The following is a 22,339-nucleotide window of genomic DNA, read 5'->3' as shown; positions in this document are numbered from 1 at the left end:
CAAAGTGAACTCAACATTAAACAAGTGACCGTGCGCGCGCGTCACACTCGTGCACCGTGCGTGGTTTATGAGAAGACGGGACTGGACACTTGCATTGTTTATGTTTGTTTTATTTGTGAGTGCTATGCAAAGACCTAATAAAGAACTAGCACAAATTCAAATTTACAAGTATGCCTCAACCCAATTCACATACAGAATATCAATTGTTTTGAATTATATACATTACTAACTGGCCAAAAGCCTTAAGAGGCAAATGCAATGTTTCTAAGAAACAGCAAAGACCATTCAACACTGTTGACCCTGAAACAACTTGTTTATAAAGTATCACTCATCTCTTCTTCGTGGTCTTAAATTGTTAAAAGTGAGATTTAATGAAAGTAAGACTCACGTGGGACATAATTTAATGTGACTATAATAAATATTACAGATCATCACAAATCATTACCAACTGAACCGCTGGCTTGGCATTAGAGCTAAACTCCCTTTATCTGAATCAATGGCTTTCACATTTACACCCAATCACCTCCCTGCCATCCAACGACAAGGGGAAAAAAAAAAAAACTTTCAGCGGCACGTCACACACTTCAATTGAAATGAAACAACAAAAAAAAAACACAATTTTGGCATTAATGCTATCTGACACTGGTGTTGTAGATTTACGTCATCTTGAGATTCACTTTTTCCCCCCCAAGAATTACACTCAAGATGTGATCACTCAGAAATCTGCAATCAGCCCTTTTGCTCATTGCCATCCAACAGCCACTATCTAGCTATCTATTTATTTATTTTAATACTGCTGACCTCCAAAGGCAGCATAAACACTAACAACAAACACAAAAATTGGTCACACCTATAGATCACAAAATCAGGCCCCTAAGGTTCTGCAATAAGTGCAAGCACTTCATCATCATGAGAAACAGTGTAAGTCCTTTCATACATGACAAACTTGAAACTCGAGAATGTCATCACATCCTTCATTCTCATACGATTATGATGGGAAAATAGCTGCGACAAGAATCGAAGACATCACAAACAAATCAGGAATCTGAATTGGATTATGGGAAAAATGTTACGTTTGCGTGAAGCAAAGAAGATATGGATTGCCAAACAACTGACAATCCAATGAAAGCCACATCTTGAGCCTAAGTGTAGGTATGAGCGTGCACCAGGGCATGTTTTTCATAACTTGCCAGGTTTGTGATGATCAGACTTTTCAACTTGGAGTAATCCTTTCTAGATTTTCTAGACTTCATTCAGTGCCAACCACATGCAATTTGACAAGGCTGGTACATTCATCAGCTGATGTGGTAATATCCATATTTCCTGGAAAGGCTACAGCAGATTAAAGTGGTCCGTCAACAGGAAAGCTCCGCTTTTTACTGAAAAGAGATGGCGGGGGAAAAGACAATCAAACCTTTTTAGACAATCAAATTTGACAAAGGACGTTTCACACAACTGGGCACCCCTGTAAAAAAGAAAAAAACACTCCTTGGATATTCCATTCATCCATCCATTATCCAAACCACTTATCCTATTAGGGTCGCAGGATGCCGGAGCCTATCCCAGCAGTCATTGGGCGGCAGGCGGGGAGACACCCTGGACAGGCCACCAGGCCATCACAGGGCCAACACACACACACACTCACACCTAGAGACAATTTAGTATGGCCAATTCACCTGACCAACATGTCTTTGGGCTGTGGGAGGAAACCGGAGCACCCGGAAACCCACGCAAACACGGGGAGAACATGAAAACTCCACACAGAGGATGACCTGGGATGACCCACCAAGGTTGGACTACCCCGGGGGTCGAAACCAGGACCTTCTTGCTGTGAGGCAACCGCGCTAACCACTGTGCCACCGTGCCGCTTCTTAGATATTGACAGACGTAATGCTGTAAACATTTCAACAAGGTCAGTCTGCAGTCGAGGGTAATAGGCAAGAGAATGGGGAAAAGGCAGCCATCCTGCACAACAACAATCAGGAAAATAAATGTCAGAGATGAGTCCCACCCACTCAACCGCACTTCTTTTTTTTTTAACTCATCACAGCACCATTTTTAACTAGGATAAATGAATCAGAGTGTGCTTGTGATCCATCTTCTTACCGAGAGTGTTATAACTCCCTCTTCCTCTTTTGTGGCCACATTTCCTGAGTAGCCACTGCGACAGCTGTAATCCGAAAGTGACTCATCATCATGACTGCATATGACCCGGCAGACAAAGCAAGGAAACTTGACTAGATTCTAAAGTCCAGTGACCAATGAACATAGTCAAGTCTCCACCCCTCATCCCATCTACAACATCTGGCACACACACCAGCTTCCTTTCTCCCATTTAAAATGGAACTGTGCTTAGGGCAACCCTTTCACATCCCACTTATTGAGTGTAAAGACTTGCAAAAGCATACAACTAACATGCAACATTGAACATAAATGTCAGTTGGCTTTAAACGTCATTAAAATGTTAAAAAGAAACAAACCAACAAGCAGGAAAATAAGTAAAGTGGATGCTACAGATACCAAAGGAGACAAAGAGGAGTGTAAATGACCAAGCTTTGCTTGCTGTTAGTTTGCCAAGCTGAATGGAACAATATCTTACCGGCTCCTGTCCTTGAAGTATTTAATGACAATGATGGTTACTACGACGACAACTATAATGACTTTTTGGATAAAAAGGAGAAGGAGATGTATGAATTCATCAGGCCAACAGTTTGTTATGTATGGCATTGACTATGCTAAAACAACCGATAAGCTAATTGATTATAATTTTTGTACCCAACTGAGAAAAAAAAATGCAGGTTATAGCTTCACAAACGCTCAGAACTGCTCACCTTTCTCAGATTAATATCATTATAAATGAATACTATCGGGGTTTTTTGGTTGCTGACCGGACGAAGCAAAGAGTTACGAATCACTTTGAGCTCTGAGAACCGAGTCATTTGTCACTATTCTAAATTCTACAGAATACATGATCAATGACAAATCAATCATAGATTAATCGATAAAATGAAATGAAAACAATGACAATAGTCATTAGATGAAGCCCAAGCATTAACAGCTCAGTTTCTGGGGCAAAAAGCATAAATTATATGGACATTATATTCACCATAATGAATCTTAACATATCTTCTCCTTGGGGACACGGACACACACACACACACAGTAATTTGGACCTGGAGTCCAAATTATCTTTAGTAAGTGTTACTCTACCATGCAATAAATAAATAAATGCAATGAGTTGGAACTTACGCAACACAATTAACCACAATGGTTGCCACTTAGAAGGTTCAGCGCCATCTGCAAGAAACAAAAAAGTACAGAATTGCGGTGAATTCAATGAGAAAACGATGCCGCATGTGTACTGAAAACAAAATCCCAAAGCCTTGAGATGTCTTACTATTTGGGGGAGTGGTCGTAGCGGGGCCGCCTACTGCAGATGTGGGAAATGAAACATGAAGAAAAAAACAAAAACAAGAAAACATTTCTTAGCAAACAAATTGCAGCATTTGCCAAAGTGTAAACGGGCTTTAGGTTGTGAACTACGGGAACTGCTTCAGAGATTGCGGACACAACTGTTCCAAAACACAAAGTCATGAAGCCTGGGGAAGACAAATTTGAAGTCAGGTGTTTCATATATAGACTGGCATTTTAAACCAGAGCAAGGCAAGAAAAGGGGAAGGCAATTCATGCATTCATCTGCTGACATGGATCACTACATACGCCACAAGAACGTTATGTTACATAATTCCATTAAATCAGTTTGCATAAAGGTTGTGTAAAAGAGTATTCACACTGATCGGTATTAATCATCACAATTTAGCCATTATTCATCCATCATTGCAGCTAGAGAAGCACTATAAAAAAACGTGACTTGATTGATTGATTGATCCATCCATCAATTATCCGAATCGCTTATCCTGCTCTCGGGGTCGCGGGGATGCTGGAGCCCCCCCCAGTAGTCATTGGGCGGCAGGTGGGGAGACACCCTGGACAGGCCGCCAGGCCAACACACACATTCACACCTAGGGACAATTTAGTACGGCCAAATCACCTGACCTATGCGTCATCAGGATTATTTTGTTAAAAATAGTGGGCATGCTTGCGCTAATGCCAAGAGGAGGTGCGGACACAAATCACAAACTTGAATCGACTAAGCACATACTGCAATGACTAGACTAGAATAGAGCTTTAGCATCAAAATGGACTCTACCTGTCTCTGGGATTTTCTTAGTAGTGCGAGGAGAAGAAGTGGTAGTAGGGGCTTTAGGTGTAGTAGGAGCTTTAGTTGGAAGCTCTATAAAAGGCATGAAAACTAATCAGGCCAGTATTCTTGATACTTTATTGCAGAACCTTTATATGGATTGTAATCGCTTGAAAAAAACATGATGATAACAGATTAATAATTCTCCCGGCCAACTGTAAATCAAACTGAAGAGATAAGTATCTCAGGACTTGGGCTACAAAGTGAAATTAGAATTAAATTCCACGGCATACGATATCAGTTCCAGCTAACGCTTTAAATTGCAGCCCATTCATTACAAAGAATCGAGTAATACATGAGTAAAATAGATGCAACTGAATTATGAGTGGTAATTACCGAGTTATATACAAGTAAATTGGGGGCTTTTCTATATCTCCAGTTTGCTTCCTTGTCATTGTAATGTGATGTTAAATATAATCTACATAAAAAACTGTATGGAATCATATTGTACAAAACAAGTATTCTGAATCCTTTGTGTCACAGGGATAACTAGTAATTATCCGTTAAAACTGCAATCTGCAAGATTTGTATGACTCGAAGATACATCCTAGGATGCACTGGCACACATCATCAGGGATCTTTCCTGAAGTCCTCGGGTCTTTCGGGTCTTTCATCACACACCCTCGCTCAGGCGACCCAGCCAGGGCTGATCAGGCCCTGGCTTGTGTCCCAGCAGCATTGGCCCACAGATCACTCCTTCTGATTCAAAGCCATCTTGAGACCCTCTCTGCAGCCTCCATGCAATACTTGATGGCTTTCCTTTTAGCAGCCCCAGTGATGTCAAGCAGAGTGTAGACCTTGCACATTATTTTATCCATTTGAAACGCAACAGGCGGTGTCGCAGTGGTTAGTGTGGTCACCTCACAGCAAGAAGGTCCTGGGTTCGAGCCCTGGGGTAGTCCAACCTTGGGGGTCGTCCCGGGTCATCCGCTGTGTGGAGTTTGCATGTTTGCCCCGTGTCTACGTGGGTATCCACCAGATGCTTCGGTTTCCTCCCGCAGTCCAAAGACATGCAGGTCAGGTGAATCGGCTGTACTAAATTGTCCCGAGGTGTGAATGTGTGTGTTGGCCCTGTGATGGCCTGGCGGCCTGTCCAGGGTGTCCGCTCCATCTGCTGCCCCAATCACTGCTGGGATAGGCTCCAGCATCCCCGCAACCCTGAGAGCAGGATATGCGATTTGGACAATGGATGGATGGATGAAATGCAACAACGATGTGGTGGTTGTGTTGAACAATCAATCAACAGAACAGCTGAAAAGCGTTCCAATGTAGCTGGATGTAGGAGCCAGGGAAATACACCTGCTGACACCGACTTTCTTGGATTACAAACAAAATGCAGCAGCCACTCGAGTCGCATGCCATCAGCTCACCAGTAAATAGTCCACACCCTTGTAAACATGCTATCCTAAGAACAAAGTAGACGCAGGCAGTCCAGGCGTCATCGAACTACATCGTCGCATTGTTCTACAGCTACATCAACTGTCTGTCTGACAGAAGCATCGCCACATTGGCATAACGTTTCTATCTTTTTTTCTGATGGAGTCGTTTCCAACATGTACATGTTTGCCCGTGCACCAGGGTTCATCCTACCTGGTCAAAATATTTTGAAACAATACACGTAGAGCATCCATGGTAAAGATGACAGACAGTAATATGCAACCTGACTCCATGGCCCCAACGGATAAAATAACTATTACTGGAGAAATATTACACATTGCTGCTTTAAACTTTGATATAGGGTGAATATTGAATGCCCTATCTTTACTGTAGTTATGTTATTCAGCACCACATTCAACATTCACTTTAGATCCAAGTTTAACAGCTTATTACTATTCATTCCTTCGACACAAAAGGATTCAAAACACTTGTTTGGTACACTGGGATTTGTGAATTTATCCTATGGTGTTTGACGTAGATTAGATTTAACTGCATTATAATGACAAGGAAACGGACTAGAAATATAGAAAAGCTCCCGTTTTACACATATATCAGTCAGTAATTGCCACTCACCATAGCTCAAGTACATCTGTATATTACTTGGTTATTTGTGTGTAATGAACGGCCTGAAATTTAAAGTGTTACCCAGTTCCATTACCAATATTTGATTCATGGCAAGTGTATTTGTATGTACTTTCAGATTTCTCCACAGTATAGGAGCCTCAAGATATTTTAAAAATTCCTATTTGGAATAAAGGCAAAACCACAGATGGCAAGTGGGATTGTTAGCATGTGATGAAAACCCCCATTAGTATAGAATCACATTTAACCATGTTCAAACAAAAGAGACCATCTTTAACCAGTCCTACATCAGCTCACAGGTTACATCTTCAGGACTTACTTGAGCACACTGGAGGTTCAGGTGACCACTTGCTGTTAAGTTCACATCGCACGCTGGGTGATCCTTGCATAACAAAGCCATTATTACATTGGAATTCGACAAAATCTTTGTAACCGTAAGGGGGCCGAGCACCCGCTATCCACCTTCCATTTGGAACATCGAGAGATGGACAGACAACCTCTGTGGATGAAGAAATTAAGATGGGATAAATAAACGGTCAAAGGATAGGAACAGTTAGTATAGGAAAAGGTTAGAATAACGAAAACAACTCACTTATACATGTTGGAGGATCTGGCTTGAACTTTTTATCTTCTGAACATGTTAGTGATGAGGACCCATTAAGAGTGTAATCTTTTAGACATGTGTATTTCACAACTTGTCCATAAGTGTAGACGTCGTCAGCTGGAGAGGGAGGGTATGCATTCTCAACTGCTGGTGCTTGTAAACATTTCACCACTGCAAAACAGTAAAAACATGTTTTTAAATGAGTGCAGTACAGTGGCGCAGTAGTTAGTACTGTCGCCTCACCGCAACAAGGTTCTGGGTTTGATTCCTGGCCGGCCTTTCTGTGTGGAGTTTGCATGTTCTCTCTGTGTTTGCGTGGGTTTCCACCAGAAGCTCTGGTTTCCTCCCACAATCCAAAGACATTCAAGTCAGGTGAACTGGAGATACTAAATTGCCCCTAGGTATGAGTGTGTCCGTCTGCCCTGCGATGGACTGGTGACCTGCCCAGGGTGTTTCCCCACCTTCCGCCCAGTGAGTGCTGGGATAGGCTCCAGCACCCCATGAGCCTAATTAGGATAAGCAGCTTGGAAAGTGAATAAATTAATGAATGTTTTTAAATGGAGCCAAATACTTAAACTTCACATTTTCTTTCTATTAGTACCTTATTTAAATATACATTCATTTAAATAGAAATTTCTGACCTTCACATACTGGTAGCCGGCCCAGCCATCCTTTATCTCCACAGAGCAGTTCATCTTGGCCAATCATATAATAACTGAAAAGGAATGAAAAAAACAAAACAGAATTATACGACATTCAGTAAATCCCAGCAATGAGTTTTATCCTAACCTTAAGAGTTACTTGAGTTATTTCATGGGCTATGATTTACATTACAGTCATTCAGCTGATGCTTTTATCCAAAGCAACTTACAATAAGTGCATATAAATTATACATATATATAGCGGTTTTTTTTTTCAGAAACCGTCAATGGTGTTGTGAGTGCTCAACTAATGAGGAGCAGAATATCAACACCGATACAGGAAAAAAGATTTTAATACATTGCAGTACAGGCCTGTTTCGTGCGTCTCGCACTCATCAGCTGTTAATGTGGTTCAACAAAGAATCAGTTTGCGTTGCCCAGCGTCACGCCCCTAATTTCGGTTGGACAGCGACCAATCAGATGGGGAAACATTCAAATTATAACAACCAATGGGGTAGGTACTTATGATGCACAGCAACCAATGGAGGGGTAGAAAACATTACAACCAATGGGACTGGAGTTTGTTTTGAAAAGCATTAAGGGGCCAGGGCACTGTTGAAATGGCGTACATTAAAAATATAACAAGGTAACTTATGTGAATTATAAATTGGGGTGGTATTGGTGCATAGTTGGAAGGACAGGCAGTTAAAATATAAAAAAAACCTCTAATAATTAACATATGTGTATCTCATCTAAGGGGGGAGCGTGAAGACGTTTTACTTATAGTTACAAAGGAGATACTTTTTTCGGTGTCTACAACTGGTGGCCAAAAAAAACTGCATTGGATCTGAAATAAGAAGACCGCATTGACGTCACCGCCCAGAAGCAAGCCTTTATCACCCTGAAAGACCACAAACCAAATTTTAAAAACAAACCAACATGTAGGCTTATCGGCCCCACCAAGCCCGAAATAGGTAAGCTCAGCAAAAAAAATATTGAACATATTAATCGGTTGATTCTGAAGAGGGTTCCCTTAAACCAGTGGAAGAACACCGACCAAGTATCGAAATGGTTTAAGGACATAGATGACAAGAGCAGACATGCGTTTATATGCTGATATTTGATGAATTTTACCCCTCCATAACTAAAGAGCTACTAGACAAAGCTACTGAACTTGCCTCAACATACACCAAAATATCCCACCAACACAGAGACATAATAGCCCATCCTAAAGAGTCAATCTTATAACACAAGGCAATACCATGGCAGAAGCAAGGTAACAGCAAATTTGACGTGACCATGGGCAGCTTCGACGGGACAGAGACCTGTGAGCTAGTGCGCTTGTACTTGTTGTCCCAACTACAGGTCCTAGACATCAACATCAGGCTATATAGAGACAATGGGCTGGCAGTCTACAAAAAACCGGCAAGAGAAGTCGAGAGAATAAAAAAGAAAATGTGTAGTATATTTGCAAGCAATGGACTAAAAATTACAATTGAGGCTAACAAAAAACAGATCGACTTCCTCGACATCTCTTTAGATCTTAGAAATGGTACATACAGACCTTACATGAAACCCAACAATATACTACAATACATCCACAGAGAAAGCAATCATCCACCCTCCATTTTGAAAAATATCCCAGTGAGCATAAACAAAAGACTCTCATGTTTATCATCCAGCGAGGCCATCTTTAACGAAGCAGCCCCCCCATACCAGGAAGCCTTACAAACATGTGCATATGATTTCAGACTTAAGTGCAATCCACCACCAATTAGCGACAGCCAGTAACAACAACAACAAAAAAGCGCAGCAGAAGGCAGAACATCACCTGGTATAATCCTCCCTACAGCGACACTGTGGCCTCGAATATTTGAAAACAATTTTTCAAGCTTTTGGATGAGTGCTTTACCCCAGACCACCAATTGAGGAAAATATTCAACAGAAACACTGTCAAAATGAGCAACAGCTGCATGCCAAATATTCAGCAGGTTATTTCATCCCGCAACACAAGCATCATGACCAAGGCACAGACCCCCTCACCACAACCAAGCACCTCCAACTGCAAATGCCAAGTTAAGGCATCATGTCCTCTTGAAGGAAAATGCCAGATAGAGGGAGCCATCTACCAGGCATCGGTGACAAGAGAAGACAACTGCAATGTGGACACTTACGTGGGATTAACAGAGGGCCCTTTCAAAATTAGGTTTAACGCCCATATGAGTAGCTTCAGAAATGAGCATGCGAAAAATGCAACGGCCTTAACCCGCCACATTTGGTCATTGGTAGACAAGAATATCAGTTATTCTGTCTCATGGAAAATCCTTGCAAAGAGTAATGTAAATTCAATTAGGGGTAAAAGATGTAACCTGTGCTTGGCAGAAAAGTATTTTATTATTTGCAGACCTGATATGTCCAAACTGTATGATTCTTTGTGTAAACACATCAGCAGCTGATGAGTGCAAGATGCACAAAACAGGCCTATTTCCTGTATCTGTGTTGATATACACTACCGTTCAAAAGTTTGGGATCACCCAAACAATTTCGTGTTTTCCATGAAAAGTCACACTTATTCACCACCATATGTTGTGAAATGAATAGAAAATAGAGTCAAGACATTGACAAGGTTAGAAATAATGATTTGTATTTGAAATAAGATTTTTTTTACATCAAACTTTGCTTTCGTCAAAGAATCCTCCATTTGCAGCAATTACAGCATTGCAGACCTTTGGCTTTCTAGCTGTTAATTTGTTGAGATAATCTGGAGAAATTGCACCCCACGCTTCCAGAAGCAGCTCCCACAAGTTGGATTGGTTGGATGGGCACTTCTTTGAGCAGATTGAGTTCCTGGAACATCACATTTGTGGGGTCAATTAAACGCTCAAAATGGCCAGAAAAAGAGAACTTTCATCTGAAACTCGACAGTCTATTCTTGTTCTTAGAAATGAAGGCTATTCCATGCGAGAAATTGCTAAGAAATTGAAGATTTCCTACACCGGTGTGTACTACTCCCTTCAGAGGACAGCACAAACAGGCTCTAAAAGGTAATATTTAATGAAGATGCCAGTTGGGGACCTGTGAGGCGTCTGTTTCTCAAACTAGAGACTCTAATGTACTTATCTTCTAGGTCAGTTGTGCAACGCGGCCTCCCACTTCTTTTTCTACTCTGGTTAGAGCCTGTTTGTGCTGTCCTCTGAAGGGAGTAGTACACACCGGTGTAGGAAATCTTCAATTTCTTAGCAATTTCTCGCATGGAATAGCCTTCATTTCTAAGAACAAGAATAGACTGTCGAGTTTCAGATGAAAGTTCTCTTTTTCTGGCCATTTTGAGCGTTTAATTGACCCCACAAATGTGATGCTCCAGAAACTCAATCTGCTCAAAGAAGTGCCCATCCAACCAATCCAACTTGTGGGAGCTGCTTCTGGAAGCGTGGGGTGCAATTTCTCCAGATTACCTCAACAAATTAACAGCTAGAATGCCAAAGGTCTGCAATGCTGTAATTGCTGCAAATGGAGGATTCTTTGACGAAAGCAAAGTTTGATGTAAAAAAAATCTTATTTCAAATACAAATCATTATTTCTAACCTTGTCAATGTCTTGACTCTATTTTCTATTCATTTCACAACATATGGTGGTGAATAAGTGTGACTTTTCATGGAAAACACAAAATTGTTTGGGTGATCCCAAACTTTTGAACGGTAGTGTATATATAGTATATATGTAAATTTACTGTTTTGCATCAGGAGACACACTGTACTATTATAGCAAACATTACATTACTGAATGACAAAGCTTCCTGGTTCGTTATAAATACATGTTCATATCTGTTGCATAGTACAGAGTATAGAAATAAGCATTCCCTGCTATCTCCAGTGTACTTCGGCAACCTGCTGGGCCACAGAATCAGCGTTGTGCAAATTCCAGTTTGTATATTCCCAAGCAAATTGTTCAGTGCTTTTATACTAAAGCCCAAAGTATATAATTTTAAGAGCATCTACATCTCTTAGCATTCAGCACTCTGGATTACAAATGAGACAGCGCAGTAGACAATTTAAATGTTTGCAGCAATGGTACCATGTTATGTGCCATGGAGTCAGGTGTACGAAAGTTATTGTTCTAATGAAACACTTGATGGTACGTGACTGAGTACCACTGCATGAGTACGCTAGGTGGTTCACTAAAGCGGCGGATACAGTATTTACCCATGGGGTAATATATCCACCTTTTTGGCAGACCTCTTAAATCAAAAATAGGCTTATCTTAACAAGAAGTATGAGGAACATAATTTACCACTAACCCAATGTTGCAAGTGACCGTGACTCTGTCACCAAACAAAGTGTCCGTCTTGATGTGAATTTCTCCATTTGGCACTTGTCCGGGGTTGCCACAATCTTTTCCTGAAAAACAGAAAATCTAATAAAAACAACGATTTGCCTCTAAGGAAAATCCAAGTTGAAAGATTAAAATCAAAGACGGCAGATTGCACAAAAAAACAAAAACAAAATTAACCATCTCCAAGGTAGTGTTTTTACACTAGCAGCATTAAAAATGTTGACTGAATTTGGAACAGCAGCATCTGCATTGGCTTTGGAAGCAGTGGACAGGGGGTGTAGGGGCGAAGAAGAAATATTTACTTCCGCAACGCAGGTTCACAGGGCTCCAAGCACCAGCCTGGCATGTAATGGTCGGAGACCCCCCTTGGTTCGTGTAGCCAACATCACAGACCAAGGTGATCGTTTCTTTATCGTCGTAAGTTGGCTTCGCGTCTTCGGGGCGCACATTCGCGTTGTCTCCGGGAGTCGGTGGACCGCAAGTTTGGCCTGGGAGGGAAAAGGCAAACCGAGAGCTTTGGATAACCTCGGGAAGGGAGGACAAGTCATCCCACGTTGAAACAACAGCCCGCCTACGTCATCACAAAACAGCCACGGGGTTGTGCGTGTGGTACGTCACTCACCTTGGCAGATGCCAGCAAGAGCGAGAAGGCTCGCTATGAGGAAACAAGCAGGCCTCATCGTGTGATCTTAGTTGGCGGCGTTTTTAACAGGATCGCTGATCTCCTTCTAGCAACAACAACAACGACGACAACAACGTCGGCGTTTAGAGTACTGAGATACATTCAAACGACTGGACCACAAATGATCGTAATGGGAGTTAACGTTATGGCCAGTAACGACTCAACGCAGCCGTTAGGGAAGGGAGCTTGTCCCTAGGGACAAGCTCCCTTCCCTAACAGCTAAATTAGCCGACTGCATCACAAGTGCCAAACTCACGTAGCGTCGCCAGGTCGCAGAGGTCTTCCGCCGGCTAACAGACACCTCGAACGTTAAACAAAAATAGGTGTGGTTGCCGCGGTCCTTGGCTGAGCATATGTAGTCTAACAAAACGAAAAATCCCTTAATAACCCCACGGTATCTTGTTCCGCGTCGAAGAAACGGCCACCTTTAGACTGCGCTGGCTCGGCTCGCGGCGCCACTCCTTATATTGTTTGGAAATGACGCCGACGTTTCCGGTTAAAAGCCGTTCTGAACCAAGTGGGCGTCGCCTTAAAGGCGCAGTGCGAGATCCGCCGGTCCGCCGCAAAACCACCGCGGTCTGCGCACCCACCCACTCCACCCGCTGGCAGCGCGTCAAGTAAATTCTTTATGAGACAATACTATAGTATTGACAATACTACTAGTATTGTCTCATAAATTCTTTATGAGACAATACGAACCGTAAGACAGTACGAGCCTGTTTCGTGCCATAAATCATCCAGCTGACGGCCGGATTATTCAGAGTTGTGCAAACCAGGCCCAGAAAGTCCGAGATCCAAGCCGTGTATTCGCTCCGACCGTGTCACTAAAGCGGCTGACTGCGTTCGCCAGTTCAGTTGAGGAGCGAAGTTGTCTAGAAACTGCCGGCGTAGCGCAGGAGTGGGGCAGACACATGGTTTGAACTTTTACTTTCCGGACCTGGCTTTCACAACTCTGTTAAAAGTCCAGCGAGTCAAGTGAATCCTTTATGAGACCGTACAAGCCCGTTTCATGCCATAAATCATCGGCTGTCAATTACTGATGGCTGGATTAAATCCAGTGCGTCAGGTAAATCCTTTATGAGACCGTACAAGCCCGTTTCATGCCATAAGCAATCAGCTGATGGTCGCTCATGGTACGCTTAAAGCGAACCATAACCACCAACACCACCATTATACCAGTACTAATCCATGTGGTTACAAATGTATATATCAAGATCAAGTTAACATGCCAAAAGATTTGTTCATATAGTGACATGTACCACCACCTAACAGATGTGGAAAGCGGTGTTACGTCGTTCTCAGTCAAAATCTGTCGGGTGTGGTGTGGATAAGAGAAGTCACAACATCGGGTCTGTTCCTCTATTGTGTAAACTTCAGAGCCTGAAAACACACACACACACACACACACACACACACACACACACACACACACACACACACACACACACACACACACACACACACACGCCCATTCTCATAATGGCTGATTGGGTGGCTCGTTTCCGCAGAATATTATTAGGCTCTTGACTCACAAGTCAGGCTCGCTACACCAGATTGTTGGGCGCAGAGCCCCGGATCGTCCGGTATCGCGAGACGAATTCAGTCCTCTGTTATTTTGACCCGGTGTGACAAACTTAAGCGAACAATTTAGAAGTTAAGAAACGTCTCTTTCACCCGAGTGAACAGGATCACCGTGAACGTCAAATCAGTTCAGAATGTTTTTTTTTCACTGCACATGTTTCAATTCAAAATATCAGTTAAACCTGAGTTTGGCCTGGATTGTTAAACCCCCGGCCGCTTGTCAGCGTCTGTATAAGGCAACTGTAAACTACTAACAAACGGGTCTGACCCTTTAGCCGAGCGGTTAGTGATGTCGCCTTGTGGCGCAGTACACGCTGTATCGAATCCCGCACCGGGCAAGAAAATAACCGGTTACATTGGTGGCAGCGGTGGGATCCGGAAGTGTGCAAATCCTCAGCAGTCTCTTCGGAGCGCGGGAATAACAAAGCGCGAGGGCGCGCTTCCGGGGAGGGTGACGACTGTAAACTACTAATAAGGACACGTTAGTTCCCAGCTAACGGGTCTGACCCTTTAGCCGAGCGGTTAGTGATGTCGCCGTGTGGTGCAATACACCGCGTATCGAATCCCGCACTGGGCAAGAAAATAACCGGTTACACAAACAACAACCACAACGAAAGATAACTTGGTGAAGTGCGCAGCGATAAGGATCTGCGGTGAAGGGTAGTGATGGGCAGGCGTCCACCGCTGTAAAGACCACACTGACACGTCATCTTCATTACGTCTTTATTACAGACCGCCATTCTCTAACACAATTTACTGGTCGTCTCAACACCCCCCCACCCCCCCAAACGAAAACAACGAAACCACTCAGTAACCAGCGGGCCAGCCAGCCCCCCCCCCCGGCATTCCCGTGATTGGCAGAGAGTAGGGGCCTCCGCTCATCAGCGCTCCCAGCAGCACAGGGTCGCCACACCACGTGCCAGGGCTGGAAGTAATATTGGAGATTTCTCATTTGAAACGTAATAGTAATTATTTCCAAAACTGACGATGGGTGACGCCGATAATACAGATTAAACTGACCTATTCTACGTCACAGTTTAATCGTTTCATTTCACCGTAACAGTTTATTGTAAACAATCGCATGCGAAGTTAGATGGCAGTCAAGCCACAGAGAACAATGCTACGCAACCAGATACACCACCAACTACTGGGTAACTTGTAGGTTGGTGTAAGAATCCAGCCCCTGTTTGTCCGCACCTTTGGTGCCTTTGTGCATCTCTGTACCTTTAGCATCTGTATGCACCTCTGTACCTGCAGGCCAAGCACAAGCTTGTCACCAGAAGAACAAATGAGATCCAACGCAGCAGTGTATACCAGTATGGCAGCCCCGTCCATGCCCTGTAAAAAGAGAAATGTTGGAAGATACTCAAGAAAGTTATGGACATTTAAAGAGTGTGCGAGGTAGATTGCTTGACATTTCTTTTGCTTAAGCTGTACCTTTTTTTTTAAATAACAAGTAAAACCCAGCCACTGAGGATGCATAAGCTGGTCCATTCTTACTGCTGATCCCAGGCCCAGATAAGTGGTGAGGGTTGCGTCAGGAAGGCTATCTGGCATAAAATCTTTGCTAAATCAAATACGCGGCTCTTAATCAGATTTCCACACCAGTTTGGTCGAAGCCCGGGTTACCAACGACCACCACCGGTACTGTTGGCCAGCAGGGTGCTGGTGGAAACTATGCTACTGTTGGGTGAAAGAGAAGGACAGGGAGAAGGCATGTGCAGAGGCAGAGGGAGAGGAGGAAGGGTAAGAGTGTGAAGGTGAGAGTTGGAACTTTGAATGTTGGCATTATGATTGATAAAGGGAGCGAGCTGGCTGATATGATGGAGAGAAGAAAGGTAGGTATACTGTGTGTGCAAGAGACCAGGTGGAAGGGGAGTAAGGCCAGGAGCATCGGAGGAGGGTTCAAACTCTTCTACCATGGTGTGAATGGGAGCGCATATGCATCCCACCACTGCCATCAAATATAGCGTGAATTCAGGGAGCAGGCGAGAATCAAATCTGGGTTCCCTGCACCACGAGCGACTAGGCTAACCAGCCAACTAAGGGGTCCGACCTGTTAGCCAAGGGCTAGTGAGCCTGCACATCCGTGGTCGTACACTGTTACAGTTTCATGGCACGAAGGAGCACTACAGATGTGATGTTTGCTTTGAGAATGTTGATGGAGAAGTATAGAGAAGGTCAGAAGGAGTTACATTTTGCCCTCGTGGATTTAGAGAAAGCATATGGCAGGGTGCCGAGAGAGGAGGTGTGGTATTGTATGAGGAAGTCGGGAGTGGCAGAGAAGTATGTAAGGGAGGTGCAAGATATGTATGAGGGCATTGTGACAGTGGTGAGGTGTGCTGTAAGAATGACAGATGGTTTCAAGGAGGGAGGATTACATCAAGGATAAGCTCTATGGTGATAGGTTGACGGACAAGATCAGGCAGGAGTCTCCATGGACTATGATGTTCGTGGATGACGCTGATCTGTAGCGGGAGTAGGGAGCAGGTTGAGATTCTGGAGATGTGGAGAAGTATGCACAGGAGAGAAGAGGACTGAAATTCAGTAGGAGCAATATGGAATATATATGCGTGAATGAGAGGGAGGATGGCAGAATGGTGAGGATACAAGGAGTAGAGGTGACGAAGGTGGGTGAGTTTAAATACTTGGGGTCAACTGTTCAAAGTAACAGTGAGTCCAGACGAGAAGTGAAGAAGAGAATGCAGGCAGGTGGAGTGGGTGGAGAACAGACTGTTTGTTATCTTCCCCAAATATTGAATGAAGCGTTGCCAGATGACATTAAATAAGTTCACCTGAACACTTCTAATATATCTAATCCTTTCTGCCTCAAGAGTATTGACAAGATCATCAAGCCACATTTTAACATTAGTAATGTCTTCACCCTTCTACAACATCAACAAACATTTCTTAACTGCCATAAGGAAATAGTTGATAAATCATCTATGAGCCAATATGAGGTTGTTTAAAGTCTCTGAAGTATTAAAAATAATAGTTTGTGTGTCAGGCTCAATTCTTGAATCGAGAATTTCTGAAATGATATGGAAAATGTTGCACCAGTACATCTGAATCTTAGGACACTATACAGAGCAGTGTACTAGAGTGGCTTCATTAGATTGGCACTTATTGCACAGAGAAGAAACTTGGCATCAGGGAGGCTAGAGAACTCAAGTTCTTGTTTAATTACTTCCAGATATGAGTTGATGCATATATTGTTTCATCCATCCATCCATCCATTATCCAAACCGCTTATCCTGCTCTCAGGGTCACGGGGATGCTGGAGCCTATCCCAGCAGTCACTGGGCGGCAGGCGGGGAGACACCCTGGACAGGCCACCAGGCCATCACACAGCCATATATTATTTCATTACTCTGGTATTTAGCTTTGGGAGGTCTGGAAGGAGTTAAGATAATAGCCCCTGGGTTATATGGGGAGCAGTCTTCTCTTTCTAGTTATAGCCATTTATAAGAGGCAGTGGGAGAGTGAAAATAAAACATCCAGGCATGGACATTTACAGCCCAATTGTAGCAAATGAAATTGGGTAGAGCTAATTCTCCCTCTGTCTTGGGTTTGCATAAGGGGATCTTTTTTATTGTGGGACATTTGCTATTCCAGAGCATTGGGTGATGATAGAATCTAGTTTCATAAAAAAGACTTTCGTTAAATAGATTGGGAGATTTTGGAATCGGTATAGCAATTGAGGTAAACAGACCATTTAAATAGAATTGACTCTGCCAATTAGGGACAGAGGCAAGGTCTGCCATTATTTTAAACATGATTATAATCTGGAAATAAAAGGAGATACATTTTCTTTAAATAGGTATTGGTGTTTCCTAGTAGCCTGTATACCTAAGTAGGTGAATTTGTTAGGAGTCCCCTTGAATGGGAAGGTCTTTAGTATATTTGGATCATGCAATCGACAGGCATGAGCTCACTCTTATTCCAGTTAATACGGTAGCCAGAGAGACTGCCAAAGACAGTAATTGCCGCTAATATTCGTCGGATGCTCACCCGTTTTTTTTATCATCATCATTATTATTATTATTATTATTATCATTAGGGCCCTGTGATGGACTGGCGGTCTGTCCAGGGTGTCTCCCCGCCTGCCGCCCAATGACTGCTGGGATGGGCTCCAGCATCCCCGCGACCCCGATTGGGATAAGCGGCTTGGATAATGGATGGACGGATGGACGGATGGATAATAATATATCATCTGCATATAGAGTAATCCTATTTTGTGTTGTGTCTGTGTTATAACCGTAAATAAGAGATTCAGTTCGTATTTTCTCGGCAAGAGGTTCTATCGCTAGAGAGGCGAGGGCGGACAACTTTGTCATGTCGCTCTGTTTAATGTAAATTCAGGGGATATTGTTTGGTTTGTCCAAATTCTGGCCCAGGGACTTTTATAAAGTAATTGGATCCAAACTGCACTTTTTTAATGACTTAAAACTTTACTAACTGCACAAACAACTGTCCCAAGAATTTAGGGAATACAAGATGATGTTTTACATAGAGAGTAAATTTGTCTGCAGAAATGTGTTTTCTGACTGTTCAAACTGTGTTACAACCCACAGAAGATTAATAACATGAAGCTAAACATATAAATCAATCAATCAATCAATCAACCAGTCAAGCTGCGCTTTACATTTCTGGTCAAATCTGAATTTAAGACACCTGTTATAATAGAATAAAATTTCTATTTCAGCCATCTTACATAGTTGAGACATAATTCAGTTAAGTGATAACCTAATAAGCAGAAGGATGGTGTAGGGTCTAACCTGCTCTGAAGCAGGTCTTGATCTTCCTCACTGATGCGTATAGACTGGTTTCCTCTTTCAACATTATGTATTTGCTCGGTAGTCTGGCAGGTAGTTGAGGGTGGTAATGACATCGGGCTGGTCCTTAGTCTATCCCTGCAGTCATAAACAGGTTGGTCTTGAGATAAAAAAAGAAAAAGAAAGAAAGAAAGGTTTTATAGTGCCATCATCCTTATATGCAACCCATGCAACAATTAGATAACAGCTTCACAAAAATAGACTTGATTAATCATTCTTTTTTCTTTTTTTAAAGTGGAGAAAATGTCGTTATGCATGCTCAATAATCTAGGTAAGGACCCCCCCCCCCCCCAAAAAAGTTGAATCAGTTCATCTGGACACAACATTTACTGACAGAAAGGTTTCATCGATCATACCCAGTTTCCCCTTGGGGATTAATAAAGTATTCTGATTCTGATCTAAGTGACCCCTTCAGTTTACACTGAGTGCGGATATCCCCACCCTTATAAACTATACAGTTGCACAACGACCGAAACCAACGATCAGTTCTATATGCAGATAGGCGCAACCATTAACCAGTTTCAGTGGGCCATGTGTAATATTCAAGCAGAGGAGGTAGTCCATATGAAATTACAAAACGACCCCACCCTTAGCAATAGGACCACCCTTAACACTGAACAAGTGTGTCTGTGACTAAACAAATTACCAAGAGGAAGCGTCTATAAAGGGAAGAGGATTGGCCCAAGGAGGACAGACTCCTGAAGGACTCCACACAGTAGGGGAGGTGACGAGGATACAAGATTTTTAAAACAAACACTAAAGTATCTATTTGTCAGATAAGAACGAAACCAATTTAAGGCTGTACCAGAGACGCAAACCCAGTTCTCCAACCTATCAAGTAAGATGGTATGATCGATGTGTCTGTGAATGATCGAATGTATCAAAGGCAGCGGTTAAATCTAGAAGAATAAGAATATAGTATTCACCTTTATCAGCATGCATAAGAATGTCATTGGACACGCCTAGTAATTGGACACTCACTCAAGTGAGAGAGGTAAGCAGCTCTCGAATCTTTAATAGTTTGATTCAAATTCGATAATAACTCCCTCATATGGAGTTGGTGACCTTCAAGAGTAGATTTTTTCCCCCCATCTGCGTTCGGTCTTCCTATATTCCCTTCTTTTTTGATGGATATTTTCATTGATCCAAGGGGTTGTGTTAATAACTGGGACAGCCCTGGAAGTATATGGAGCTGAAAAATCAAGGGCAGATGTACACAAATCATTAAACCAACTAACTTGGTCATTAATGTTGGAGAAGTGAGGAGGGCAGCTGGCCAGACTGGAAAAGTAACTAGAAAACATGGCTGCTGACTGTATATTAAAGAGGCAAGAGGGAATTATACATTTCTATGTGTATGAAAATCTAAGACAAATGAGTTAAAAGGGTTATCAATATGAATGTTAAAATCACCAACTATAATAGCCCTATCAAATTTAAGAACAAGAGAGGACAATACCTCAGAGGATTCATTGAGAAAACCTGTAGATGAATTGGGGGATTACACAGTAAATTGGGTTGTCACACACAATTTTAAAAGCTATCATTTCAAAACTGTTAAAAGAACCAAAAGTAAAAGGAATACAAGTGTATTGTTTTTTAAAAGCAGCTACTACACCCCCACCATGACCTGTTAACCTGGGGGCATTCAGAAAATTATAGTAGCTGGGTGGGTAGAGCTCGACTAGAGGGGAGCACTCGCCAGGTCTCAGTAAGAAATAGAAAGTCAACGTTGAGGGAAGTAATCAAATCATTGAGAATGAAAGATTTAGTTATTTATTTATTGGCATGGACTGGGCGTTTAAAAGAGCAAAAACAACTGGATTAAGGGGCTTAGTTGGACTGTAATCACTACAGCAGACTGTAATCAAATTATCTGGCCTGACAGTTGAAGACACATAATGCAAAGGGTAGTGGGTATTAAATCCTGGCCTACTCCTAACAGGGATATTGTAAGAGCCATGGGATGAGAGAACTCACCTTTAGAAGAGCCGGATTACACAGGGCAGCAGGTGATAACGAACTGGAGACATGTTTTCTGTAACAAAGATAGTTTTTTCTTCCTATGGCACTAAGCAGGGGGGACTGTGTGGAGTGCAAATAGTCATAACTAAACAGACGCTGGCCGGGAGGGTGGCACAACAACACAGGAGAGTTTACACGTCAGGCCAGGACTCCGCAGTCTACACCCACGCTGGTTTGAACGGGGCGTCAAAGAGGCCGTCTATGTGAAGAGGGAACGACCATCCATCCCTGCACCGGGGGGCGCTAAGAGCACATCTGTCACCGCCTTACAATGCTGTGACTGGGGCCGTTTACACGACGACGTTTTCAACGTAAAACGGTAAAGTATTGTGGCGAATTCGGGGGACAACGCAGCCACAGGAACTGCCGCGGCCGGGACGCGAACCCGTATTGCCCGCACCGCAGGAGGCATCGCCAACCGCGCGACTTAAGGGTCAGACCCGCCAAGCAGCGGCCAGCGTGTCTACTTATCCACGTACGTTACAGTATTGTTGCGTTTTGGCCGTTCGTTCACACGACAACGGCGTTTTGGGGGCCCTGAAAACGCAAACCTTTGAGACCGGGTTCCAGAGTGACACCTTTGGAAAACGAAACTCCGCCGTCGCCGTGTAAACGAGCAAAACCGCTCCGTGCGAAAACGGCGACGTCACGGCTCCGCGCCGCACATGCGTATTACGTTTTCAGTCGAATAGTCATGCGCGAGTAAAACGACGTGAACAATGGCGGATCGCCGAGCTGTGTCTGCGCCGTTGTCTCCGTCAAGTTTATTAACGCTCCTCCATTACTGCGATCAGCTATTAGTTACACGCGCCAAGTTCCCAGTCCACCCATACCTCCACGGAGGGCAGCCAAGAGACGCTTTTGGACAAGACCCGGGGGAACTAGCCGGTGGTGAGGAAACTCGGTTTTTTTCCGTTGCGGATCCGTGTGCGTGCGGACCGTATTCAAAACGACGTGGTCTGAACCCGGAACTTCTTTAAAACGCGAAGGGAAAACTTTCCCGTTTTTAGCAAGACCGATGTCGTGCAAACTCTAGGCCAGTGTTTCTCAACCGGGGGTCTGCGGACCCCTAGTGGTCCGTGGTGTAATTGCAAGGGGTCCGTGAAAATAAAATATCTTTAAAAAAAAAGATCCTGACATTTATAGAAATAGGATTGTTTTACTCAAATGTGACTGAGACCTTTATCTACCTAAACTATAAAGGGTAACAGGACTTCTTTCTCTAATTACATCTGTTTCACAAGTGTAATCTATTGTATTTTAATAAGAGATCTCGCTCCCGTTTGCATTGTTAAAAGTTACTGCATCAAAATTCTGTTGTTACATATATCTGAAAGTTACTGAATACATATTCTGTTT

The 22,339-nt window shown here is 43.1% G+C and overlaps 1 protein-coding gene across 9 annotated transcripts; it reads right to left on the bottom strand.

Annotated features, from left to right (window-relative positions):
* Positions 1-94: 94 nt before the first annotated feature.
* Positions 95-13,017, bottom strand: LOC130107243 (C4b-binding protein alpha chain-like). Of its 9 annotated transcripts, none has more exons than XM_056273743.1 (13): positions 12,796-13,017; positions 12,480-12,585; positions 12,160-12,345; positions 11,823-11,922; positions 7,526-7,599; positions 6,873-7,055; positions 6,600-6,779; positions 4,211-4,294; positions 3,398-3,430; positions 3,250-3,297; positions 2,600-2,660; positions 2,107-2,170; positions 95-1,379 (listed from the first exon to the last, which is right to left on the bottom strand). In XM_056273743.1, the coding sequence occupies exons 2-13, from the start codon at positions 12,535-12,537 to the stop codon at positions 1,377-1,379; spliced, it is 1,074 nt and encodes a 357-aa protein (XP_056129718.1). In that variant the 5' UTR covers positions 12,538-12,585; positions 12,796-13,017; the 3' UTR covers positions 95-1,376. The 9 variants fall into 9 exon arrangements, with proteins under 9 accessions (XP_056129718.1, XP_056129719.1, XP_056129722.1 ...); XM_056273744.1 differs by having other exon boundaries at positions 12,480-12,582; XM_056273747.1 differs by lacking the exon at positions 4,211-4,294.
* Between the last annotated feature and the right edge of the window lie 9,322 nt (positions 13,018-22,339).

This window comes from Lampris incognitus, chromosome 2 (genome assembly GCF_029633865.1).
Source record: "Lampris incognitus isolate fLamInc1 chromosome 2, fLamInc1.hap2, whole genome shotgun sequence".
NCBI classification, from domain to species: Eukaryota; Metazoa; Chordata; class Actinopteri; order Lampriformes; family Lampridae; genus Lampris; species Lampris incognitus.
This window is presented reverse-complemented; position numbering and strand designations above follow the sequence as displayed.

Bases quoted from the DNA above. Each gene is read 5' to 3' on its own strand.
- LOC130107243 (XM_056273743.1), bottom strand. From the start codon at position 12,537: ATGAGGCCTGCTTGTTTCCTCATAGCGAGCCTTCTCGCTCTTGCTGGC. The intron at 12,346-12,479 runs GTGAGTGACGTA...TTTCCCTCCCAG, and splicing joins TCTTGCTGGCATCTGCCAAG to GCCAAACTTGCGGTCCACCG. The intron at 2,661-3,249 runs GTAAGTTCCAAC...TTATCCAAAAAG, and splicing joins ATTGTGGTTAATTGTGTTGC to TCATTATAGTTGTCGTCGTA.